General features: G+C 34.4%; 2 protein-coding genes across 3 annotated transcripts; both read right to left on the bottom strand.

Moving 5' to 3' along the window:
- Positions 1–1,877: 1,877 nt before the first annotated feature.
- Positions 1,878–10,897, bottom strand: LOC102605323 (protoheme IX farnesyltransferase, mitochondrial). 2 transcript variants are annotated; one of them, XM_015311942.1, is made up of 8 exons: positions 10,472–10,897; positions 6,280–6,409; positions 5,386–5,523; positions 5,129–5,262; positions 4,418–4,543; positions 3,916–4,019; positions 2,091–2,483; positions 1,878–1,974 (listed from the first exon to the last, which is right to left on the bottom strand). In XM_015311942.1, exons 1-7 carry the CDS (start codon positions 10,789–10,791, stop codon positions 2,113–2,115), a joined length of 1,323 nt encoding a protein of 440 aa, XP_015167428.1. In that variant the 5' UTR covers positions 10,792–10,897; the 3' UTR covers positions 1,878–1,974; positions 2,091–2,112. The 2 variants fall into 2 exon arrangements, with proteins under 2 accessions (XP_015167428.1, XP_006354611.1); XM_006354549.2 differs by having other exon boundaries at positions 1,885–2,483.
- Positions 10,898–11,472: 575 nt separating this feature from the next.
- Positions 11,473–16,207, bottom strand: LOC102604984 (protein NRT1/ PTR FAMILY 7.3-like). Its single transcript, XM_006354548.2, has 5 exons — positions 16,022–16,207; positions 14,001–14,121; positions 13,604–13,821; positions 12,765–13,327; positions 11,473–12,647 (listed from the first exon to the last, which is right to left on the bottom strand). Exons 1-5 carry the CDS (start codon positions 16,046–16,048, stop codon positions 11,786–11,788), a joined length of 1,791 nt encoding a protein of 596 aa, XP_006354610.1. The 5' UTR covers positions 16,049–16,207; the 3' UTR covers positions 11,473–11,785.
- Positions 16,208–27,920: the final 11,713 nt, after the last annotated feature.

Below are 27,920 nucleotides of genomic sequence, written 5' to 3'. Positions count from 1 at the left end.
AAATTCATTAATTTTTCATGTTATTAGCCCATGCATCTGAGGCCTTTGGAGAACACAAAAGTTTTTTTAAAAAAAAACTTCATGAGGACCTCTGTGTTGAGTTGGGTAACCACCACCTATACTCACACTATTTTTTTAACGCTCATTCCGCATTTACAGGCTTTTTTAAAGAATTACGCAAAGTAATCGATTTTTCTTATGTATTAACCCATTGATCTGGCACCTCGGAGCACTCAAAAAAAATTTCTAATAAAACTTCATGGGCACCTCTCTATTGAGTTGGGGAACTACTACGTATACTCACAATATTTTTAACGCAATTTTCGCATTTACATGACCATTTTTAGGAATTACGCAAATTGATCAATTTTTCGTTTGTATTAACACATGGATTAGGTGCCTCAAAGCACCCAAAAAATATTCTGAAAAAACTTCATGAGGACCTCCTTATTGGCTCATGAATATAGCACCTCGGAGCACCTGATTTTTTTTCTTAAAACAACTTCAGGAGGACCTTCGTAGTGAGTTGGGGAACCACCACGTATACTCACACCATTTTTTTAAAGCTCATTTCTGCATTTACAGGCCTTTTTTAGGAATTACGCAAATTCATCAATTTTTGTGTATATTATAGCCCATTGATATGGCGCCTCAAAGCACCTAAACATTTTTTCTGAAAAAACTTCATGAGGACCTCTGTATCGAGGTCGGGAACCATCACACATACTCACTTCATTTTTTAACGCTCATTTCCACATTTAAAGGTCCTTTTTCAGGAATTACGCAAATTGATTGATTTTTCGTGTGCTAAAGCCCATGGATCTCGCGCTTCAGAGCACCCAATTTTTTTTCCTGAAATAACTTCATAAGGACCTCTGTATTGAATTAGGGAACCACCACGTGTACTCACATCATTTTTTAACACTCATTTATGCATTTACAAGCTTTTTTTTAAGAATCGCGCAAATTAATTGATTTTTCATGTGTATTATAGCCCATGGATCTGGCGCCTCAGAACACTGAAAAATCTTTTCTAAAAAAACTTCAACCTCTGATATTGAGTTGGGGAACCACCATGTATACTCACACCATATTTTAACGCCCATTTTCGTATTTACACGTCCTTTTTTAGGAATTACGCAAATTCATCAATTTTTCGTGTGTATTAGCTCATGGATCTGGCGCCTCGGAGCATCCAAATATTTTTTTCTGAAAAGACTTCACGAGGACCTCTATATTGAGTTTGGGAACCACCACGTTTACTCACACCATTTTTTAACGCTCATTTCCGCATGTGCATGTCTTTTTAGGAATTACGCAAAGTAATCAATTTTTCGTGTATTAGCCCATGGATTTGGCTCCTCAGAGCACTCAAACATTTTTACAGAAAAAAATTCATGAGAACCTCCGTATTGAGTTGGGGAACCGCCACATATACTCACACCATTTTTTTAACACTTATTTCCGTATTTACAAGCTTTTTTTTAGAAATTATGCAAATTCATCGATTTTTCAGGTGTATTAGCTCATGGATCTATCGCCTGAGCACCCAAGAAATAACTTCATAAGGTCCTCGATATTGAGTTGGGGAACCACTACGTATACTTACACTAATTTTATAACGCTTATTTTCACATTTACAAACCTTTTATTAGGAATTACATAAATTAATCAATTTTTCGTGTCTATGGGTCTTGTGCCTCAAAGCACCCCCAAAGAAACTCTGAAAAAACTTCAGGGCCTCTGTTTGAGTTGGAGAACCACCACGTATACTCACTATTTTTTTAACACTCATTGCCGCATTTACAATCTTTTTTTAGGAATTACGCAACTTTGTCGATTTTTCGTGTATTCTTAAAAGTTAAAGACATCCCACATCCTGGGTAACTCGAACCTTTATCAACTATAACATCCAATAAACCTTATAAAGAGGTAGTTCTCTTTCCGTTTTTATTACAGTAGTAAGACAACAAAATTGTCAAGACATCCCACATCCTGGGTAACTCGAACCTTTATCAAATATAACATCCAATAAACCTTATAAAGAGGTAGTTCTCTTCCCGTTTTTATTACAGTAGTAAGACAACAAAATTGGAGGAATGGTTCATTAACTTAAAATGTAGAATATGAAGGAGCTGGCAAGAAAGGAAATGGAGCAACCGAGGCATATGCTACAGGTGGCCGACATTGACCATTTCCTATGGACTGCTTTCTTTTTTCTTCTTGTGCCTCTTCTGTAGTTTCCAATAAAGGTGACATCTCAATAATCTTACCCGTGTGTTCAACAGTCATTTGCTGTTCACTCTCAGTTACACGATGAACTAGAAGCCCAGACATAAATACAGGAAGATACAGAAGGCTGGCATGGAACATTCTCCTAGCATCTTTGGTTGTACGGTTCATGTAGAATGATATTGCTGTACCGCTGATTGCCAGAGCAAGAAGTGTCGATTCCAGGCAAAACCACCCAGATGTCAAACCCCCTGCACACACAAGGTCGTAAGTGAAGGCAGTCTAGATAGAAGCATGAAGAGCGAGGATTAAACATTAAGAAAGTGCAATCAAACTAACAACTCAACACCAGATGTGCACATTCAGGTTCCATAATGATGTAAACAATTTCATGATTTTATGTACTTCACTGAAACCTTCACATTTTTTCATTGCAGGATGACTTGAAATGTTTGACATGATTCGAAAAAAATAACACTTGCACCCAAAAAGGTTATTTATGCTTTCAGCAGTCCCAAGATGATGTCCACTTTCTTTGAAAAGAAATATTAATACATTTTATATCATAGGAAATTTTACAAGACAAACCTTTGTCCCCTCTTAACACACCAGATCTCTTTTTGACAAGTATTCGCATGTCCTTGTTAACACACCATTATCATAATCATAGTGAATCTAGACCACACTCGACTCTTGAAGAATCAGTAGTAAACAAATCAAGAACCACCAGCCTTATAAATCTGACAATCTAGGTCAAACATAACTCTCATCAACCTCAAATCTCAACAGGATGCAGAGAAAAGAAGTAGAATTCAAGAATACAATCTAAATAACTTCACAAATGTCACTCAATAGTACATCTTCGCTTATATGCTGATGGACTAATTTAAACTATTCTTGGATTAATCCTAAAAATAAACATTCTTGACCACTAGTGTGCCCACAAGCATATTGACACTTGACAGTATTATTTCATTTTGTCTCAAACAGTTTATACAAGTTCACATGGTAATCAAAATTATGACATTTGACTATCAAATTCTACTTATGTACTGCCTTGGGACCTTATTGTTTAGCCTTATTTGGCTACCTTCCGAGCAATCATTCATGGCCATTATGGGGAAACCCTTTACAAAGGAGATACATTTTCTTTGGTTAAAGGTAATGTTGAACAAAGGAGATACATTAGTTGCATTTACATATGAAAGGTTGAAATCTGGTGATCTAACACAGGGTTTCCATAAATGGTTCAGATAATTGAGAGATTTTCATCTTTGGACCGTAGGTGATGGAATTACTTTGATGATTTGTATATATATATTGTTTCACTAATTACTAGGATTTCAGATACGTAATGGTACGAGATAATTTTGGACTACAAGATCAGACCTGATTATAGAGCAAGATTTTACAAGTAATAGTCAACAAATTGGAATTTTCAGTACTCATTTTAATGTGTCTAATTTTTATTTTTATTTTGCCAAAGTGTTGAAGAATTGACATCGAATTTAACTAAAATAAATGGTCAATTGTACCATTTTTAACTTAGGACACCGAAAGTTGGACACAGAAACATACAAGTCCAATTACCTTATAAAACTTAATAATTCAAATTGTGCCAAATAATTCTTCACACAGCACAATGCATAAATGGGAGTATTCCTACATAGAAAAATTACTCACAATCATAGGCTAGGTAACCCAATGGTAGTAGATATAGGCAGTTTCTCAAGGCTACAGAGGCAGTCCTCTGACCAGAAGCATCAGCAAGAGAGTACATTCTGAACCTGTACAGAAAATAAGAAATGATAAGTCGAGGAGAAATCTTAGGACCAACTTAGAAAAAATATAACATTGGACATTATGAGAGAAAGAGATGCTACATGACGTCAAGCTGTTCATGTACTTTATTACAAGGATTATCAAGAAATAATCAAGCTTCCCACATCCCCACCACTCAATAAGCTTCTATAAGCCCAAAATTTTTGTTCACAAATCATCACGTGATGACTAGCTGAGACCTCTTCAAAGATAGCAGATGTTTGGACAATCCTTGGCCTCTAGATGCATATGGCCATTAAAATGAAACTATATGGCTACATTCACTACACAACAGCCTTAACATTGAATATCACTACATAATCAATACTAGTATGGCCAAAAGTTCAAAAGAGAAGATGCATACCCTCCGTCAGCATAATCTTTACGGCACAAGTAGGCTAAGGCCATGAAATGAGGTATTTGCCAAAAATACAGAGCAGCTGGGAGGAGCATTCCATTGAGAGACACCTGACCAGAAGCTGCAGCCCACCTTTACAAGGAGAGAAAATCTTTCAGAATGGTACATCAGCTTCAGAACCATGACAATAACAGCAATTACAAAAATACCAGAAAGCATGGCTAACCTAAAACTAAATCCAAGAATCTGCTGTAAGTTATACTCCTATAACATTTGCATAGAAACAATCACTTCAAAACGAAAACATGCAATTCAGCGGAATAAAAAATATGTCATCCTTTCTGCAACTAATAACTAGTGAATTTTCCAGGCACTGAAGTCAAATTAATGATGTTCCATGAAGAGTCTCATTCTGAAAGTGGAATTGTTATTTTACATGCAGTGTAGCCACGTACAGAAGGCAAAACAGTAATACTTTGCAAAGGAAACTCAAAGCAAGTATAGACCTCAAAGCATGCCGAAATGATTGCTCTAGTAATTTTGCTGCATTATACAGCACATGGATTTGCTTATCAATGAACAATCCCAAACCAACTATCATTGGGAGGAATTTTTAGCAAGAATAGAACGATATACAATCACATCTCCTTTGTGCAGAGGCACATAAACCCGAGATTGATAAAGCAGAAGCCTAAAGGTGTATAACAAGACAATTACCCAAGCAGGGGAGGAATAGCACCAACAATTGCGCCGACCCATGTATTAATTGGATGTATCTGCTTTAGTGGTGTGTATACAAATGCATACAACACAAGATTCGAAGCACCAAAGCCAGCTGCCAACATATTAGCCTGTACAGACCTTGTCATAGAAATTGCAACATCAGTCCCTTCCCCATTAATTCATGCAACAGAAAGATAATTATCAAATTGCAATACATATTGTTAGACTAGGTGCAAAGGATATCTGGCCACCTTGCTAGCCAGTAAAGCAGTGCCCAGCATGCCAGTAGAAGCTGCCCATGTTACTGCATGGGGTATACTGATTCGTCCTGACGGCAATGGTCTTTTCTTGGTTCTGTTCATCTTAGCATCATTTTTCACCTCAAACACCTGAGAGCAAACACAAGAATAATTAATTGCATGGAGTTCCACTTCTTGAAAATGTATGTAAAAGTACATGCAGCATGAAATGTCACTGATGGATACAATCCCATTGTCATTAATTGCTTCGCAAAGAAAAACATAAAAAGAGAAGGGAAATATTTCTCTACAGCCAACCGAGGGATTTTTCTCACTTTCAATGGGGAGGGGAGCTAACATAATTTTCATTTAGGTGGAAGTGCGGTTCTAGTAACAGGTAAATCCCTACGGGGTCGTTTGGTAGAGTGTATAAGGATAATGCTAAATAGAGTGTATTAGCAATGCTTGCATTAGTAATGCTTGTATTAGTTATGCTTGCATTAGTTATACATAGATTATTTCTTATGCATTGTTTGGTTTGGTGAATTAAAAATAACATGTATTGTACAAAAATATCCTCCACAATTATGGTGAAAAAAGATATAGAAGGGGTTTTGAGGGGTAATTGTGTCTTTAAAATGCTATTGCATGCATTAAATCCCTTTGCATTACTAATACCTAGAAATCCATGGTATTAGTAAGGATTAATAATACCTAGCATGAAAAAGTGCACCAAACAAGGTACTACTAATACATAGAGCTAATGCATGCATTAATTTTGCTAATACACTCTACCAAACGACCCCAAAGGCTGTTCCCATCCCTGCTGGGGACATGCCAACCACTCTCCTTTTTACAAACACTTTCGGTGAAAGCGTAGTTATGAGCAAGATTCCAGTATTGTACCTGATTTAATGTGCTGGCTGATGCCGCAACCATCATTGTGCCAGCACATGTGCAGCAAAGTCCCATGTAGTCAATCGCACTACCACTCCCAAGGATATATCCAGTGCCAGAGGTTGCAACTACAAGCATGCTGATAACAGTGTAATTAGAGGAAAATGAAGCAGCAAAAGTACAGGGCGGTACTATATTGTGTAGCTTATTTGCTAACATTCTGGAAATAAGAGAGTATGAACAATCAGAATATGCAACACATTTAAGAAGTAGTCAGCAAACGTAAAAAGAACCTAGAAGCTCTTCTACTCCAAGGAAGCCAAGGACTAGTAAGATTTGAAATTTGGAATAGTGCGAGAACTCTTTGTTTTCCTTACTAAAATAATTATGTATCAGAACACAGAAAGATGAGAATGTAGCCAGTGTACAAGAACAACAAGCATCTTGTCTACTTTTTCTACTTCTAGTTTGGATCCAAGGCCCTATTCTTTTGTACTTAACAGGGATATGAATCTAAATCATTCATATCTCAGCCCATTGAGGGGCCATTTATTTTTATTATTAAGATTATGATGTTTGAATTTGAGCATACATCTGAAAAGTCAGATAATGTTTCTAGACCAGCCATGAAAATGAACATAAATCTAACTCTCATAACCTTGAAGATGGACTTGCAAAAAAATTTGCCATGTAAATTTACTTGCAAGGTTACGAATATCCTTTGCTATTATTTCTTTTATAATTATTAAAAATAACATTGAGATACGAGCCCAAAACTTGTAAAGTAACCCATCCATACCAGATAAATGAGGGATAAAAACTGGTACTTGTTATTATCAAAATCAAGATTCCTACTTTTGTAATCTATTGAAATTTGTTAAACCAATTCGTCTTACTCTTAAGCTTTTGTTTCTGATGCTAGAAAACTAGTGTCACAAACTCATTGTACTTAGATTCATCAAAATGTTAGAAAATCTCTTCTTTGTACTGGAATTAACCCACCCCAACAAACACACAACTTATACCAAAGCCTCTTATTTTTTTTATTTTTTTTTGATAACCGAGAAATCCGTCTGTGACCCGCCCTTTGGACCAATCACAGCCTTCTAAACTCGGTGGATAATGGGCCCGCCCCTCTACCCTTCTCCACTTAAATACCGGGCTTTGCTTTGCATGGTGTGGGGCTTGAACCTGTGACCTAAGCCACAAATCCTCCACCTTTTGCCACTTGAGCTAGGCCTTGGGGGCATACCAAAGCCTCTTATTGTAATGGTAGGGAAGACAATCAATCAAGATTTATGGTGTAAGACCAAGAAAATTGTGAACCTAAGAAACTAATAGGTAAAGAATTAGAAATATTACTTGTTCAAGACAAAAAGATTCAGTTGGCTGGATGAGATAAGAGGTTTTAAAAGAAAAAAACAAATGCAGTTAATAGGCTGATAGCTGAATGATTCAAATTCAGACCCCATTTAGTGCAAGTAAATAAGGCCTAAGTGCAATTGTTTTCCTTTTAAAGCCTCTCAATAGGGTCTAAATTAATCTGAATGAATCAAATCTATAACAAAGTCTTAATACCATTCAGACTTTCTAAAAGCATAATTTTTTTGGCAAAAGAACTTCACCCATTGTTATCCGCTTCTGCAAAAAGAACTTCACGCTTCTCGTTCTCTCTCAACTATCAACCTACCAAATCTCTTCTCTAGAATAGGTAAGATATCAAAATCTTTCCAAGTATCTACCTACATCTATATTCATATGCAGCTGCCGTCTTGGATCAAATTAGAGAATTGTGTCTCTATTTTGATTGAATGCAATTGAAAGAGAAGCCTCGATTAGCGTTGACCAACTTACCAACAGTAAAAAAATCACAGAGGACTAAAGATTGGGGGTGGGTCAATGATAAAATTTATAACTTGATTAAGAGAAAAGAAATAGCTCAACTTTTGCATAGATTGATGGACTCTAGGTGCAAAAAAGGAAGAGGATTGAGGAAAAGAGCCATGGGACCAACCAAAATCAGTCAAGAAGATATTGAAGGGTGGAATTCTTGGAGTATTAGAAATACTGACAAATTCATTTGGGATATTTCTCCTAGTAGAAGTTCTCTCTATTGCATATTCCTAATCTAAAATAAAATACTCATTAAAGTCATAAAAAAATCAAAATTTAATCAAATAATGATTTTATTTTGTTTCAATTAAGATTTTTCTAATATTTTATTGCTAAATCATTTAATTACTATTTAATTTAAATTGTAAAAAAATTATTATGTTTAAATATATTAATTAATTGCTTATACACATTTAGATGTTGAAACAACAAAGAATCTTAATTATTTAGTGTTCAAAGTAGAAAAAAACATCTTAATATTCAAATATGTATAGAACCATACATCTTAATCTTAAACAAGCAAGGCCTTATTATATGCTTTAATCTTCTTACTACTACTACTACTAAAACACTAACCCCATTAGGAAAAACTTCTCTTGATAACAAAGTTGTTTCCCTTGTTCCCATAGCTTAGCATCAACCTAAGACTAAAATTGGTTTGTCCACTACACTCCTTCCTCTTACTTTTGGCCCACAGCCTATTATGTCCGACTTTTTCTGTTGTTTTTTAAGCTTTATTTTGATTATCATTTCACCTCATATGTTAGCAATGTAAATATAATACAAACAGAAATAAAAAAGAATTGAATATGAATTGAGTGTTTAATGAACTCTTGTAGTTCAACAATATATATATATCCCGCTCAACTTTTGCCTCTCACTTTTGGACCCTCTTAATATGTTTTAAGGTTTGAACTGGACCTAGCATCACCCAGAAAACAAAAATTAGACTAAAAACGAAGCAGCCTATTATAGGTAACCCTTTATTGGGGATTGTAGAGGCTTACTAGACAAGGACCAAGTGAATCAGTCAATGAAGTACCCTATACAGACACAGACAACCTCAAGCAGCTGTACGACACCCATTTAATCATGTATTTTTTTTATGATTGTGGTGTCCAGACCAGCTTTCACGCACCTCGACTAATTCCATGAGATACCTGTCACCTCCCACCACCAGCAGGTACCAAGTAACTCTGTCCACTAAGGCTAGGACAAATGGGAAGAACCACCAAGTGTTTCATTGTCTATGCTGGGATTTGCAACTAAGACATCATGGCTCTCAACTACTTCATTGACTACTAGGCCACACCCTTGGGTGCACCATTTAATCATGTTTTAGCAAGACTCATTGACCTTCTAAGGGGTTTGTCCTTTAATGTATTGCTATAGGCTCCTGTTTATCATAGAAACATCAACTAATAACTAATAACTCAGCCAAATTACCAAAGTTTTGGGTTTTGACCCCATAAAATTTTGACTATCCTGCAGCAGCCAACTATTATAGGAACTTATTTCTACACTGTGACTCGTGCTTCCTAACCACCACAAGAAAAAGAAACGAAGGAAGAAAACACACGAAATTGAAAAGGAAAATTAAAACAAGGGTGGAAGCACTGAATCTAGAACTACACACAACATAATTCTCATAAAAATCTGAGATTGTAAAGCGACTTGAAATTGAAGTTCCAGCCACAACAAGCGTTATTTAGTGTCTCTAAATCTAAAGGAGCATAGAGAATTCAATATTCTCCTTACAAACGTCTAATGTGTCTTAAGTATTCCCCAAATCAATATCCCTTGAATGCACCTCAACCAACCCACTGAACAACCTACGATAACACACATGCCCAGATGCAGAATAAAGTTATCCATCAAACCAGGCAACATGGGCTACACTATCAATATCCCATATTCTTTTAAAAAGAAGTTAAAGTTACAATTATCCCATCAAGATTTTTCCTAATCTACAATTGGAAAACCATATAAATGCCTCTTCAAAATGAAAACTTTAGGTTGTTTCAATAAGCACAATCAAACAGGCCTAAACATCCCAATAACTCTATGAAGTTAATAGATACACGAGTTAATATACATATTCCAATAATTAGATTCAGCTAGTTATAAGCCGTTCCATTACAAAATCAATCAATCAACTAGACCATCAATCCCAAACAGAGCTGGGGCGCTAATCAATCCTATGCAACCATTCCGGTCCACATAATTCCAATACACTACTTTGAATAAACAGTTTATTACACAAAATTAGCAATTCAATAAGAGAATTCATACGGAAAAAAGTCCTAACCTTAGGCGAGCTTTAGAAAGCTCCGCATAACACCGCCCGTAATGCTTAGCCATGTCCACAATATCCCTACCTTTCAAAACTGATGCAGCCGCAAAAGATGAAAGATCGACAGCTGAAGAACCCGGAGATCCGGTTCGAACCCACTCCGTCGATGAAAATCCCACCTTTACTGTACCAGCGGCTTCAGTAGACTCCGGTCCGGAGCCGGCGGATGTAGAAGTGGATCTGCTGGCAACGCCATGATTAAGCAAAGGAAGACGACTGTAGGAGGATTTGGATGTGAGGAGTTTAGAAGAGAAACCCACCGAGTTCCTCCACATGGTGCCGAGTCTTGAGAATGTTTGGAGTTCGATCTTTTTGACCTCTGAAATTTCACAAGTCGTGTTTTGTTCCTTAATTATCCTTCCGCAAGAACCAAGAAGTGTAACTTTAGATTTTAAGGGTCATTAGAAGGGGGTATTTCTATTTGAGCCCCTGAAATTTTACAAAATTGTGATTTATATACCACATATTATGTAGTGTCTTTTTGTGCCAAGCTTTTGGGGATTGATATTTTATGAGAAAATAAATCAAGGTAGCTAAGAAACACGTCTTCGTCAACATGTTTGCTTACTAGCAAAGGTAATATGGTAATTTCAAGTGTTTTTATTTTGGTGGACACATTTTTACTTAGGCCCTCAAATCAATAATTTGAAATTAAATTTTGTTTGGACGTATCATTTGAAATACCACTTATTATACCGCATTGACCTAGATCGAAATGAGTGCTTGAATTGGGTCACACCCTATCTTTCTGACATAGAAAAACGACCAAACATTTGGCTGTGGTAGAAATTTGTAAAGAAACTTTACTGCCATCTTAGATAATGCTAAATCCACACTAACTTTTGGTCAAAGGAATAGAACCAGAATGTTGATTTCTCATATTTTAAGTGGTCTATTTGGTTTATGCTCAATTGGTCTATTTTTGAGGGAAAAAAGGTATGTTAGAATATGTGGAATAGAACAAGAAGTAATTTTACTAAAGCAAAGAATAGCTAGGTACATATCATTCTTCTTGAGGTTCTGCTGGCCATCTTCTTTACACTTTACTCAATGGTTAATTTCAACACAACATCTTTTGCTCAACTTAGATAAACAATGATCATACCCTTCTCTAATATGTTACTATTAACTTATATACACTGACAGTGCACGTAAAAGAATTTTTACATTATTATTCGTAGTAGTACCAATGAATCCTTCGTCCAAATAGACGACCAGCCTGCTAACATTGTGTCATGGAGATTAGATCTTTTTTAATCAATTTTGAGCCTAGAATCTCAAATCACCCTGCTTCTCTTCATCTTGTTTTCCACTACTTCTTTGTTCAAACTCAATGTACTTGTACCACTTAGCACAAATGAGGTAGACCACAAAATCAGCTATTGTCAATGCTGCTAAGAGGAAGTAAAATCTATCCAAATGGCCTTTGTTGAGGTTTCCAGGTATCCATCCAGGCATTTTATCGTTAGTCGAAATTTTAATAACAATGGAAACAAGCAAACTGCTGACATAGTTCCCTAGTGAAATTGAAGTCATGCAAAGTGCACTTCCAAAGCTTTTCAATCCATCAGGTGTTTGTCCATTGAAAAACTCCAATTGTCCAACATACATGAAAACCTCTGATGCTCCAATTAGTACATATTGTGGGACTTGCCAGAAAATACTTAAAGAACTCGAATTCGTGCACTGTGAACAATCTTTGTTGGCATATTTTAACCTGAAATGCTCTACTATTCCAGCTGCTAACATTGCCATTACAGCAATTATGAGGCCAACTCCCATACGTTGGAGCTCGGTTAGTCCTCTTGGAGATGACTTCTTTAGACTGGCAACGAGGGGGTCAAGAACTCGCCTGTAGATGAAAATGAATGCTGCAACACTAAGGATATCAAAGCTTGACATGCTAGCAGGAGGGATGTGAAAGCCTGAGACCATGGTTTTCATGGCATCGCCTTGTTCCACGAATAAAGAGGCCATTTGAGTGAACACAACAGAGTAGAGAATTGTACAAAGCCAAATTGGAAATAGTCTTAGAATGCATTTCACTTCTTCCACTTGAGTTACTGGACAAAGGCGCCACGGATTATCTAATCTCTCTTTTGATGTGATTATAGCTGCTTTATCCAAGAATCTGTTACCAAGAATATTTTTGTTATAAATATATCCACTTTTCCTTTGTATATGTAAACAAAGCGCAGCACAGCAACAACTAGGAAACAATGCAAGCACATAGGGCTGAATAACTTACCTAAATTCTTTCGTATGCAGTATGTTTCGACTGCTATTATCAGCAAGCTCTCTTCCATCACCTTCATATAACTCATCTCCATTTGAAGGTTGCTCTATCTTCCATTTCCTAATTGCAGCTACAACCACTTGACAAAATCTTGAAATAGGGTTCCCAGTTGGCTTGAAGTGTCGGTACCAAGGTGTCCCAACAAGAAACAGAACTAATGCCAAAATAGCTGAGCCAGCTGATGCCCAAAAACCCAATGTCCACATTCCCTTATCCTCAAAATAGACCAAAATGGTGTTTGAAAACAGAGATCCAAGATTCAATGCTAAGTAGAAATAGCTAAAGAAAGACAATTTTGAGTGACTTTCTTGAGGATGATCTTCATCAAATTGATCTGATCCAAATGTTGCAATGGTAGGTTGATACCCTCCATTTCCAAGAGCAATTAAGTAAATGGACACATAGAAGAGCATTGTATGGAGACTTGAAGGGGATCCACAAGGGGTTTCTTCATCTCCACAGCCATTAGGCTTGATCAAGAAAATGTATGAACATAATGATAATAATACTAGTCCCTGCAAAGAACACAAATTTCAAATTCTTAGTACCTACTATTTCAACATGAGTTCAATTTTAATACACTACGTATGGAAAATGAGCTAGGTAACGACTTATTAGCGCCACCACACCTATGAATGCATAACATGTGTCTTGTATACACACATGGTTAATGATACGCATTCTCACTTTATTTTTTAACTACTAAGGTTAAATTACATGGTTCTAGTGTAAAAATCGAGTGTTGATAACTCTAAACATATGTGAAGAGTGAAATGAGGAAAATGACTTACTGCGACAAAAATGGCTTGGAAGATAGCACAAGTCTTGTATCTACCCCAATAGGAATCACTTAAGAAAGCACCCAAAAGTGAGAAGATGTAAACAGTTCCAGTCCATTTGCTAACATTGTTAGCTGCTTCAGCATTATCTTGCCCCATAACTCTTGTAAGAAATAGGACTAGATTCACTCCAACTCCAAAAAATGCTAGTGTAGCTAAACCTTGATTCACTATATAGATCATCCAAAAACAAAATAAATACTAGTCCTAGACAAAGTAAAGTTACCAAATTGACATACTATCAGTGTATTTTAACCGATTATTACATGTAAAGTTAAAATTACTGTAAATAGTTACATGTTGATTGTGTAAAAAAAAAAAAAAGTGTAACATAACATGATAAACTTACCAAGTAATAGAACACCAGCAAACCATTTTCCAGTCGTGGCACGCACAGCAGGGCGACCATGCTGATCTACAGTTCCATCAAGGGTGAATTCTTCATGTGGAATATTCCCTAACTTCTCATCCTTCAAAAATTAAAACAAGGAAAAATATTTGTTAGTTAAAAGTAGTCGTCGTGTGATATATCAAGGTCTTGTTCAAGCCTTCCTATAAAATAAACACAAGGTAAAGCTAACTTGTACTCCGTAAATACATGACACGTGTCTTCACATATCACTTTTATTGCTAAAGGATAGTTACGTTATATAAATACATATTTTCATGTATTAATTAATTAATTTTAAAAAATGGCATTTTCTTTTCGTTTTCAAGATATAAATACTTCTCTTTTAAGTTTTAGCACAAACATTTTACTTTTCCTCTACTTTCTCCAATAATTTTTGGAATTTCCACTTATATTTAATAGTCATGTTGAAATTTGACTAAATTTGAATTGCACACTGGCTAAGGGCGGCACTTTCAACATATTTTTTCTATTATCAAGGATCAAATCCGAGACCTTTTAGGATGAAAGAATCCTAACCATTCTACAATATTTCATGTGGGTATGATTTCTCCTTAATCCCGTGAAAGGGACGACGTCTACACTCTACACGACGTGTTATATCATATATTTGTCTTTTTACAACGTTAAAAGTAATGTAAATTTTCTGCAATAGAGAATTAAATAAATGTACTTTTAGTACTACTCTTTTATTGTTGAACATCTCTTTCTAAGTCATTAATTTACTTGGCGTGACTGGCTTCTCTTACACATATACTCATCAATCATCAGAATGTGTATCTAAAGCCAATAATTAAGCCATGGCACATTTTTATGTTATCAATTTCCTATAGTAAAACACTAGCTAGTACTGCACGTTTTTCTTGAACTTGCACATCTAAAATTCGTATTCAATTAAAAATTAAAAGTCTACACGGCAAGCTAACTCTGACATGACTTCAATTTTGTGATTTAAATTGTATTCTAGCTCCGTCCTATATTCTGACACTAGGTTTATTTGATTCCCATATGTTCTTTTATATGTAAAAATTCATCAAAATTATGATAAATTACTCAAAACTAAACCCCTGATTTTAAGTGTTTAATAATGAATCCAATACTAAAAACCTTAAAAGTTGAACTTATTAAATTTAAATTTTATATTCGAGTTTAATGTGCTACAACAAATTATAACAGATCAACTAATAATGAAAAATAGTTTAGACCAATGTGTGTATAAAATAAAAGACGTCCAAAAAAAAAACTAGTGGATATAGAAATTAATGAAATGATGTGCACCATAAGATGTTTAATCCTCGTTAGGGATCGAGAGGCCTTAGTATGAATAGTAATTAAAAACCCAAAGATCGTAAAACGTAATAAAGATATATGGCAAGAATAAACCAAATTAGAAAACGAAGGAAAAGTAGAAGACCATGATACATGCATGGAATTGAAGAAGCTAAGAATAGAGACAGAGCGGATCTAAGGTTAGGTGGTTAAAACTAATTATATAAATATAATATCACATCATATTATATTAAGATTTAAGAGTATATATTTTTGAAATGACTTAGCCCAACAATTAGTATCAGACTACATAGTTCACCAAGACTAGGGATAGAATACAAGGAGGTGCAAGGGGATTGAATTGAACCTCCATCCTCAGATAATTATAAATTTATGTAAATAGGATTAAAAAAATTATTGAATCTTCTTGACATAATGTTATTTCCTTAAATTCACTTATTAAAATTTCTTGACAGCGGCAGCATCAAACGCCCCCATAGCGGTAGCCTTAAAAAAATCCTTTTGAATCGAATCATAATTCGAATCCACAAATTCAAGGCATAAACAACATATATACATATGAAAATGATAAAATGTGTTAGCTCGTTCTGAATTCATTTACTTCAGATCATGAATAGAGGAGTGAGTACGTACGTAATAATGGAAAGGGAAATGCATATATACAAAATTACCATTTTGCCAATGTTTAAGCACTCCATTGTTTGTTGTGTTATAGACCACAAAGCTGCTAGCTGAACTTCAGATACTATTTGTTTTCTAATTGGAGGATCGGATAAAGGAAGTAAAGGAAATGCATGTGAGGAGAAGCAAGGAGGAGAGATGGAAATTGGTGGCCTATTTATACATGTTTCAAGGCACACATTAAATCGGATTTGGTTCATCTCCATTACATTTTCTTTTCAGCTCGTCAACTAATACGTTTAAATGAGTGACACGATTAAATTTAGCAAACATCTTAACAATAATAATAATATATCCAATAAAATCTCATAAAGTGTGATCTGAAAATGACAGAATATATACAAATTTTAACTATGATTAAAATATTTTTAGTATGCAATATAAATCTCCCCAAATATTTTGATACTCATTAATGTCAATTTGTAAGAAAAATTGAATTAAAGAACGTGTGAGGGGAGTGAAATCATATTTTTAATTTTCAATTGAAAAATGGAAAGCAAACTAGAGTACTGTTGAAATTATCTGTGATAATATTTATTCTAATTATCTTTCATTTAATTTAGTTAAAATGGTGAATATATGAATAGACGTGGGAAAGAGCATTGTGATACTAATATTTATTTTGATGATATTAAATTTAATCAAGATTTTAAATATATGAACGACCTTCTGATTTATCGATTTTTTCATGTACAATTTACAAATAAAATTAATGAGTACCAAAATTAAAGGATGCCTTCCAAAATTTAACATTTTAATCATGGTTAAGATCACTTGTTAAATTGATCCAATCTTGATCTTTAAATTTTTTTAAAAAAATTATTAGATAAATGTTACTTATCTAAATGTGTACTTTAGAAAATGAAAAAAAGAAGTTGAATCCAATTAAATCAATAAATATATTGGAGATATATTACGTACGTAAATGAAATGATTAAAGTTCGAGTTGGGAAACATTATTATCCTAATTCATAGGCACGAAGAAGTAGGAGACACATATCAAAGTTATTTTTCGGTCTTCTCGTAGTTTCAATTTATTTGTGAAATTTTCATTTGACAATTCTATCCAAGTAGCAAACTAGATTGGATTAGCTTTAAGAGTCATGCTCATTTTGACGGCTCTAGTTATAATATGTTGATTGTCGACTTATATCAAAGTTATTTATCAGTACTCTTTTTGTTTTAATTTATTTGTCTAATTTTCATTGGATACATGCATAATTTTACGGAGTAAATTATTTTTTTAAATATGGGGAGGGGGTTAGCGTGAACATTAATAAAGTTTCAATTTTGGAAGTTTTAGACTTTACATTATTGCAGAAATTTAAAGAAAAGTTGTGTTCAAGTGGTGGAGGTGTTCATGTCCACTTCAATATAATCACACAATTGAATTTTGAGGGAGACGCAAAGAAAGTGAGCAGAAGGAGAATTGACACCTCAAAACAAAGACAATTATTAACACCTAGAGATGTTAGCTTGACCGTTGATTTTTTTTATATATAATTATTCGGTATTCAAAATTAATTATTATCCTATTTATTTAAGAAAAAAATCTTAAAATTTAGGGATAAGAGTCTGAAAAAAATCCTAACTTTGGCCGAATTTGCTGTTATGATACCAAACTTTCATGAGGACCTATTACCCCTTGACTATTTAATACCGTATTTTAAACATATATATGTGTGCCCATGTGGACATAAAAAATATTGCATAATTATAAATAGTAATGTGTCCACGTGGGCACATATATACCTTTAAAATACACTATTAAAATAGTTCAGGGGGTAAAAAATACACTATTAAATAGTTCATGGGGTAAAAGGTCCTCCATAAAGTTTGGTATCGTAACAACAATTTCGATCAAAATTAAAATATTTTTCAGACACTTTCCCTAAAATTTAATATCGAAACATTTCATTGCATTTGACAGTGATGTTTATTTAATTTTGAACACTGTTACACATCTCTATGATTGGATTTTCTGTGTATCAATCACCACCTACTGAATCTCACAAATAATTGGTGTTGATTAGACAAATACTCCCTCAATCCCTAATTATTTGTCCACTATTGAATTAACACATCTATTAAGAAATCAATTAATGATATAGTGAGTTTACTATTTTACCCCTATTAATTATGAAGTGGATAAAAAGTTCTGCATTTTTCAAAGTAATTAGTCATTTAAATTGGGGATATAATAGGTAAAAAAAATTGTCCTTTCTTGATTTGTTAAAATAGACAAGTAATTAGGGACAACTATAAAAGGAAAAGTTGACAAGTAATTAGGAACAGAGGGAGGAAGTACTTAGATATGACATCATTTTCTTAGAAAAATAATGGCAACAATCCACATGAATATTTGGCAGCCATTTAATACCAATTTATCGATAAATTAAGGATAGGAAAGGGTTGTTAAATAAATATTACTAAATTTAGGGGGAAAATAACTTACAGGGTAGAAAACTAAAACTATCTTATATCATGGTAGGGGTATTTATTTATAAGGAACCGGAATTATGATAGCTTAAGGTAATGTAATAAAATGATTTATTGCAATCTAACAATAATAATATATTCATTATTCAGTATACTTATAAGTGGATCTATGGAGGGGAACTAGGGAGTGTATGTCACGACCCAAAATGAGTCGTGAACGACACCCACACTTAACCTCCTAAGTGGGCGAACCAAGGAATTCAAACCCCAACATATATCAATAACTCAACTACGAATAACAACAATAATGCGGAAGCTTAAAACTTATTAAAGTAACCAATCAAATAAACCTCTAAAGTCTAACACTTATTATCCCCAAAATTTGAAAGTCATCACATTAAGGACATCTAATCTTCAAATACTAAGTCTAAGAGTATTAAAGACACTAAAATAAATGAATAAAATAGTTTATGTCCGAAAACTAAGGACATCATGCCATGAACCAAGAAAATCCAACACGAGCTGGAATGAATAGCTCACCCTGGAACCTGATGTGCTGGAGACTAGCTAGAGCTGAGGGTGAGTTGAAGTCACTGATACACTCGCTGCACTCCATAAAAAGAAAACAAAGAAAAACACAAGTAGGGCTCAGTACAGGGCAACATGTACTGAGTAGATATCATCGGCCAACCCAAAATAGAAACTAATATGTAATGAATAATAGTATAAAATCAACTATGACACTTAGCAGGTGGCAAGCAACAAACACATGAACCAGTGTCAACAACACTAAAGTAAGTACGTAATCAGTCAACAATATCAAGATCACACATGAGGACTCATGCCTCCAAACCAAACTAATTTGAGAATTGAGTTCTTTGAGATTGAGTACGTTAAGTTAATTCAATATCTTTTTCCTTTAATGTTACTGTGTCGGAACGTGACACTCCGATCCAATTATACTATGTTGGAACGTGACACTCCAATCCAATAATATTGTGTCGAAACGTGACACTCCGATCCAATTATACCGTGTCGGAACGTGACACTCCGATCCAATTATACCTTGTCGGAACGTGACACTCTGATCCATAATACCGTGTCGGAACATGACACTCCGATCCAATAATATCATTAATTTATCATTTTCAATTCATTAACAATATTTCATCAAGACTCTTATTCAAGGCATCACTTCGATAGAGAGGGTTCAAGATTATAAATTCCACGGTTTCAGGATTTCAGACCAATCACAAACCACACAACCAAGCTACACAATCACACAATCAAGTACATAGAGAACTTCACAATATCATTCAATGCATATCAATCACTATTAAGAATCTATCTATCAAATAGAATAAACCATAATCTACCTCCACCGAAGAACCGAAGTCGGGCAAGCTACTTCTCCAATGTTTTTCCTTTCCTCAAGGCCTCTGAACGTTCTCAATCTATCACGTATGCATAATTTGTAAGTTAACGAATCTATAGACATTCATACTACTCTATGTCTATCCTAGACTCAAAAACTCACCCAATCTATAATCAATTTCCTAAAGTTCAAGCCTAAGGGTAGGTCTTAATTCCTCCCATTATCAATAACTTCAGGTATATTCAATTAATACAATACACCTAGTATTTAATTACCTATCTCAATATATCAGGACTTGACTTATAATACGATAATAAAATTAAAATCCGATTAAATTGAAACCTCTGGTACAAAATCAGTTGCAACCCACATGGATTCAATTGTCAATTTCTTTCCAGTTAATAGCACCTCACGGCTAATAACGGAAGACACCAATTTGTCTCCCAAAAGTCAACCATTAATCCCTTAATTAGCCCACCTTCAATTCATATCCAAACCATGATATTTTTCCCTCAAGGTTCAATTACAACGTGACTTTGTTTCTAACTTTTCCAACTCAATTCATCTAATTTCCTTTCACACCCAATATTATTGTAATAATAAAACAAATCTGACATAAATCAATAACATAATAATTAAATAATGAAACCTCCCACCGATCAAACATTGTTCACTTTCTCAAAGAGACATTAAACATAAAATATTAAAAAGGACAATCATCTAAAGTCAAAACAATATTTTCTATCTCGCCAGTTGTCATGCAGCCTTCTCATCATAAATCTAACCATAATATTATTATTATATATATTTGTACTCACTAACAATCTCAATATTGAAAGTTCAATAATTTTGCTCACCTGAAGCCGCCGTCGGCCCTTTCTCTTTGTTCTACGCCACTTTCTGTTCTCTCGCCTACTTTTCCTTCTTCTCTACATATTGTTTAATATCCTAATTAATATACCCGATTAATCATAAAAATAATGGTATAAGTCACCCATTACTAATTCTAACGTTATTTTCTTTAATCACCAATTAAATAAATTATTAAAATTATCCCATTAATTTTATAATTATAGCTACGAATAGTCCAAAATACTCATTTAAAATCTATCGAAAGAGTCTTTTATGTAATAAAAAGCTCTAGTACTCAAAATGACCTAAAGGGTCGTTCCATTAGATACCAAGTTACCCATCGTTCGTCCTCGAATGATCAAAAGAAGGCAAGGGTAAGGCAGGGTACTTGGCTCGATAAAAAGAAGTGGATATCTTCCGTGCATATCAATCTCCGAAGTGGACTCTTCGACTGATCGATTCTTCCACTAGACCTTGACACAATCATCAAGACAAATATTTTCTAACATAAACATGATACAATCCTGAATCAATATTGGCTACAATCAGGAGTGAACCTAAACCAGCCACTACACACTCATAATGCACAAACCATCATAGATCTTATCAAGATTACATCCTCACAACAAAATATTTCCTCGTGCTTAAGCTATAAAACTATGTTCTTTAGACAACAAGTAATCATCTAGGAGAATCGAACTCATCTTATCCAAAAATGGAAATGATCAAGTAACCACCATCGAGTGATACACCCAAGCATACAGAACCTCTAACAACACTGTCGAAATGCTAGATTAGTAGCTATTATAGACAAACCTTAAGAATTACAAAACTAGACCCCATGGTCCCCACATTCAATCACACATAGCCAAAACATGATACCGATGATGAGATAAATCTTAAGTCTATCGAAAAACTGTAAATTTTCATGGTAGCTCTCATATAAATTCTCATAAACAAAGTTGTGCATGTAGAATCACTAGTATACTTCAACTATCCCAAACAACACCAAATCTTCCATAACTGGAATGAACAAGTCTAACCAAGGATGCCACCCTACCAGGAGGACAATCACAGAATCGGTACACACAATCCACAACTAGGCACTCACCCATAGAAGCGAAAACACACACGGACGTAGAAAGTGAATCATACTCTAAACCATGCCCAGAATGAAATAGTTTCACATAAGAATGTACATAACCAATTGGTCAAATAACTCTAGATACTCCTTCCATAGGGACCATATCAAACATTTTCATTCATCCGACTCTATCTCTTTGATTTTCTAGCTACCCACACCGATTTAGTCCCTATTATAATTACACACATATTTGATTTATCGAACCCTACATCCATTGAAGTCAACACTCTTAATACTAACAAAACATCATAACCACACCGATCATCTACCTTACTCCCAAACCATCATTAGTATTAAAGTATTCTTACCAAATACATGTTCAAACTATGGCTATCTCTCTTTCTATTTAAGCATTTCATAACAAATACGAGTCCCAAACAAGGCTAATAACACTAATTTAAAATTTGATAGTACATTTCTATCGAGATAAAACTATTAAATCACACCCAAAGTCAACGTCACACCACTTCCACATACCATGCTTTAGCTACCATTCTAAACCATCACATACCTCATGCCAACACTTAGGGAAATTCTTGGTCACTCAAATTATTTTGTATACTATAAGCTCATAACCTCTATTCACCATCAAATGTCTATGTAACGCATCATAACATTCTATGTAGTCCCATCAATAGAGTAGTATTAATCCAACTCTAAATTCTTAATAACCATGTAGAATTATATATCATCTTGTGCATCATTCTTAAGTCATCTATCATAATTTGAGCAATGTAACCCCACATAAAACTCTAAATTTTCCATACCTCACTGTTTGTCATCCAAATCAAAACTCAATCTTTATAAAAGTCGATGATAAACTCCTAGTAAGTCTGTACCAAACAAGTTCACATCTCACAATCATATCTAAACTCATAGGCAAAAATCAATACAACCTCAACTACACCCCAAGGATTTATACAAAAGGTCTTATTACTTCACTTTCTCAAATTCTTCCCAAGGTGTAAAATTCTAAATATCTCGACCCTTCAATATATCATACTCTTGTTAATTTCTCTAGCTCGCTTACCGATCTCATTCATTTACCAACAACCCATGACATTTTACCTTATACTCTAAACCAACATTTTTAACTGAAACCTTTCCTTATGTCCTTTAAAAATCAAAAGTAACAAACATTATGACCAAAATCATGCATAAGTCCTTCCAAATACTCAATACCCAATTGAACGATCATTTCTTATCTTACAAAGTCATATCTTGACAAAATATACCACTAAGAATGTAGACTTACAAAACGAAAAAAAATTGAATTGGGAATCCAATTGTGTAATCCAATCCCCTTATCTATCAATATTAGCTCATACCTTGAAGACTTTTTATGAATTCATGTATCTTGGTTTATCATTAATCGCCTCTCCATCAATCTTACCATATCCTTCACTAAAAATCCAAATGTACTCATTACCAAACTCAAACCACAAAAGAACTTATCATCACTCTCGAGCTGGACGTAAGTACACTTCTTTGTCAAGTCTTATCCATTAATTTTTTTAACCGATGAACACGTGACCCTATTACCATAACTAGAGCAAAACGAATGAAATTACGCATCTCTGAACCCAATTCTCAATCCTTTTGAAGATACCTTTTAAGTCCTTGCAACTGGAGAAAATATTCTTACTCTCACCTCTTTCCGAAGGCTACAACACTCATTCCACTAATTTTATTTCATTTTCATTATGACTCTAGCTCCTTTAAATACTAATCGAGTGGTGACCCAACATCTCTCAAAACTTTCCATACAACCACGCTACTCACTAAATAGTAGAAAATCGCAACCTTAGATACTCACAAGTCATTATTACCATACAAAATTTATGTAATCAACAATTTGTATTATATAGTTGCATCTCAGTCACAATCCATCACTAACTCGTATTACCATGATGCTCAACATGCCTTTGTCATCACCACGAAGTCAACATTTTCATCGACATGACACCTCAACTTAGTTATATCGATCAGATCCAAAGGACTAATTCAAATTTTATACACACTTTCTAACTAAAATCTTCGATTGCATTCACCCGAGTATACTCACTGATTTTCTTTATACATAAGGTTGTCATTCCGATATCAATCCACTCCTTTGGAGCTTAAGATAAAATCACTAGTCCTAAAACCCTCAAGATAGACTTCACTACCTAATGCATTAATACCATACCAAAGATCCACCACTAAAAACATCCTTAAAATAATGCTTAACCCAAGCATCCATAGCAACAAACTAGTTGGTTTCTCAAATGTGATCAATGCAACACTAAATCTCATTATCTGAACATGTCATACAACAGATAACTCCTTAAGTAGTTAGTTTTCTCACTTGACAATCAACGTATTCATTTTCATATAACACTAGAACCACATCGTGAAGTTTGTTAGATCCATCACACATCATACCTATCGAGAAGATCATACATGAATAGCTCACACAATTCTACCCATTGAATAACTATAAAACATGATCAAATCCATTTTGTCTCTACCCCCAAGCAATTTTGCATTCTTTCTTAGATCAGGTCGATAACAAAAGTAACACACTTCATAACTCTATTCAAGTAAGCATCAGTATTGTTCTAATAGTTGTATCATGATCCTCTTTGGTATACACTCAGTTTATAAAATTGTAGTAGTGATTCTGACTTCACTTGGCGCAACATAATTTCATCATTCGCTAAGCAACCTATACGTGTTACGACAACTTCACTAACGATATTTTCCAAGTAATGGTGTTCATGATCTAGCCATCCCTTCTTGAATGTTGTCGCCTTGGTAAAGTCATCTGTATTCACCCCCTCTACCTCATATCCCTCAAAGTACGGGATATGCACTTCACCATGAAGAAGTTAGAAAATGCTTCCCAAGTCATAGATAGTGCCTTTATTGGTCAGCACTCAACATGAGACCGCCACCACATTCTGGCGTCTCCCCAAAACTAGCATGTCACAAACTCAATACTAAGACTCTCCACTATATTCATTTTATGAAGCAGCTCAAAACAATCAACAATGAAAGCATAAGCATCTTCATAATCAGTACCTATGAAGAATAAAGGTTTCAACTTTATGAACTTAATAAAAAAAAATCATAATGATCACTAGTCATTACAGGCCCTATAGTCAATCGAGAAAATATACCTATTTCTAAGGACACATTTTTTTTCTAATGTTGTTGTTTCAACTTCTAATACTCTGGTACTAACCATATGTGAAATAGAGTAAAGAAGTTCAGATACTAATTTGTATCACCTAGATTGGGTTCAAGTAGTAGCACGAAAGAAAAAAGGAATGAAGTTTTCCTAAAGTCTTATTGCCTCTCAAAGAAAAGTAAAGTCGTCCCCGTACCGTTCCGCAAGACTCTACTAGACTTGTCCTTGTGTAATGAGATCACTGAACCTAACACTCTGATACCAAGTTTGTCACGACCCAAAATGAGTCGTGAGTGACACCCACACTTAACCTCCTAAGTGGGCGAACCAAGGAATTCAAACCCCAACATATATCAATAATTCAACTACGAATAACAACAATAATGCAGAAGCTCAAAACTTATTAAAGTAACCAATCAAATATACCTCTAAAGTCTAACACTTATAATCCCCAAAATCTGAAAGTCATCACATCAAGGACATCTAATCTTCAAATACTAAGTCTAAGAGTATCAAAGACAGCAAAATAAATGAATAAAATAGTTTATGTCCGAAAACTAAGGACATCATGCCACCAACAGAATCCAACACGAGCTGGAATGAATAGCTTAGCCTGGAACATGATGTGCTGGAGATTAGCTAGAGCTGAGGGCTAGTCGAAGTCACTGATACACTTGTTGCACTCCACAAAAAAAAAACAAAAAAAAACACAAGGAAGGCTCAGTACAGGACAACATGTACTGAGTAGATATCATCGGCCAACCCAAAATAGAAACTAATATGTAATGAATAATAATATAAAATCAACTATGACACTTAGCAGGTGGCAAGTAACAAACACATGAATCAGTGTCAACAACAGTAAAATAAGTACGTAATCAGTCAACAATATCAAGATCACACATGAGGACTCATGCCTCCAAACCAAACTAATTTAGGAATTGAGTTCTTTGAGATTGAGTACATTAAGTTAATTCAATATCTTTTTCCTTTAATGTTACCGTGTCGAGTGTTGGAACGTGACACTCCGATCCAATAATACCGTGTTGGAACGTGACACTCCGATCCAATAATACCGTGTTGGAACGTGACACTCCGATCCAATAATACCGTGTTGGAACGTGACACTCCGATCCAATAATACCGTGTTGGAACGTGACACTCCGATCCAATAATACCGTGTTGGAACGTGACACTCCGATCCAATAATACCGTGTTGGAACGTGACACTCCGATCCAATAATATCATTTATTATCACCACGTTTCAACTCATTAACAATATTTCATCAAGCCTTCTTTATTCGAGGCATCACTTCGATGGAGAGGGTTCAAGATTATAAATTTCACGGTCTCAGGATTTCAGACCAATCACAAACCACACAACCAAGCTACACAATCACACAATCAAGCACATAGAGAACTTCACAATATCATTCAATGCATATCAATTACTATTAAGAGTCTATCTATCAAATAGAATAAACTATAACCTACCTCCACCGAAGAGCCGAAGTCGAGCAAGCTACTTCTCCAACGCTTTTCCTTTCCTCAAGGCCTCCGAACGTTCTCAATTTATCACGTATGCATAATTTGTAAGTTAACGAATCTATAGACATTCATATTACTCTATGTCTATCCTAGACTCAAAAACTCACCCAATCTATAATCAATTTCCTAAAGTTCAAGCCTAAGAGTAAGTCTTAATTCCTCCCATTATCAATAACTTTAAGGATATTCAATTAATACAATACACCTAGCATTTAATTACCTATCTCAATATATCAGGACTTGACTTATAATACGATAATAAAATTAAAATCCGATAAAATTGAAACCTCTGGTACAAAATCAGTGGCAACCCACCTGGATTCAATTGACAATTTCTTTCCAGTTAATAGCACCTCACGGCTAATAACGGAAGACCAATTTACTTACCAAAAGTCAACCATTAATCCCTTAATTAGCCCACCTTCCATTCATATCCAAACTTAAAATATTAAAAAGGACAATCATCTAAAGTCAAAATAATATTTTCTATCTCACCAGTTGTCATGCAGTCTTCTCATCATAAATCTAACCATAATATTATTATATTATAAATTTATATATCACTAACAATCTCAATATTGAAAGTTCAATAATTTTGCTCACCTGGAGCCGCCGTCGGCCCTTTCCCTTCTTCTCTACATATTGTTTAATATCCTAATTAATATACCCCGATTAATCATAAAAATAATGGTATAAGTCACCCATTACTAATTCTAATGTTATTTTCTTTAATCACCAATTAAATAAATTATTAAAATTACCCCCATTAATTTTATAATTATAGTTACGAATAGTCCAAAATATTCATTTAAAATCTATCAAAAGAGTCTTTTATGCAATAAAAAGCTCTAGTACTCAAAATTACCTAACACTCTGCTTGGATCATTATTCCCTATTGTATTGTATTGTATTGTATAGTTACCATACCTACAATGTTTGTTTTGATTGTTACTTAAAATGTATTGCATTGTATTGTTAAGTTTCGTTGTTATGTAACAATAAAACCCCCCATTTTATGGAACAACCAACTTGGTGTGTTCCCATTGTTACTTAGTTTCTTTTTTCAATTATATCCTTACATAATATTTCATATTACTATTTTACCCTTTATCCTATATTATTTAATTCTAATCAAATCTCATACCCTAGAATAATTAAGGATATTTTAGTAAATTTATAAATTACAATACAGTACGATACAGTCAAACCAAACAATAAAAATGCTACTCCTTAAACAACAACAAACAATACAGTCTAGCCAAACATTGTATCTACCATACAATACAGTACAATAGAGTACAATACAATACAGTACATTATGAAACAATGGATAACAATGATCCAAATAGAGTGTTAAG

This window comes from Solanum tuberosum, unplaced genomic scaffold (genome assembly GCF_000226075.1).
Source record: "Solanum tuberosum cultivar DM 1-3 516 R44 unplaced genomic scaffold, SolTub_3.0 scf00173, whole genome shotgun sequence".
Classification (NCBI taxonomy): Eukaryota; Viridiplantae; Streptophyta; class Magnoliopsida; order Solanales; family Solanaceae; genus Solanum; species Solanum tuberosum.
Note: the sequence above shows the minus strand (reverse complement) of the source record. Positions and strands in the feature narration are given on the sequence as shown.

What these genes read in the sequence shown, in the direction of transcription:
- LOC102604984 (XM_006354548.2), bottom strand. Translation starts at nt 16,048, where the DNA reads ATGGAGTGCTTAAACATTGGCAAAATG. An exon ending in GCTTAAACATTGGCAAAATG is followed by an intron (nt 14,122 to 16,021) that starts GTAATTTTGTAT and finishes TAATTTTTGAAG; the next exon opens with GATGAGAAGTTAGGGAATAT. An exon ending in CTGCATACGAAAGAATTTAG is followed by an intron (nt 12,648 to 12,764) that starts GTAAGTTATTCA and finishes TCTTGGTAACAG; the next exon opens with ATTCTTGGATAAAGCAGCTA.
- LOC102605323 (XM_015311942.1), bottom strand. Translation starts at nt 10,791, where the DNA reads ATGTGGAGGAACTCGGTGGGTTTCTCTTCTAAACTCCTCACATCCAAA. An exon ending in CAGCCAGCACATTAAATCAG is followed by an intron (nt 5,524 to 6,279) that starts GTACAATACTGG and finishes GTTTGCTCTCAG; the next exon opens with GTGTTTGAGGTGAAAAATGA. An exon ending in AAAGATTATGCTGACGGAGG is followed by an intron (nt 4,020 to 4,417) that starts GTATGCATCTTC and finishes TTTTCTGTACAG; the next exon opens with GTTCAGAATGTACTCTCTTG.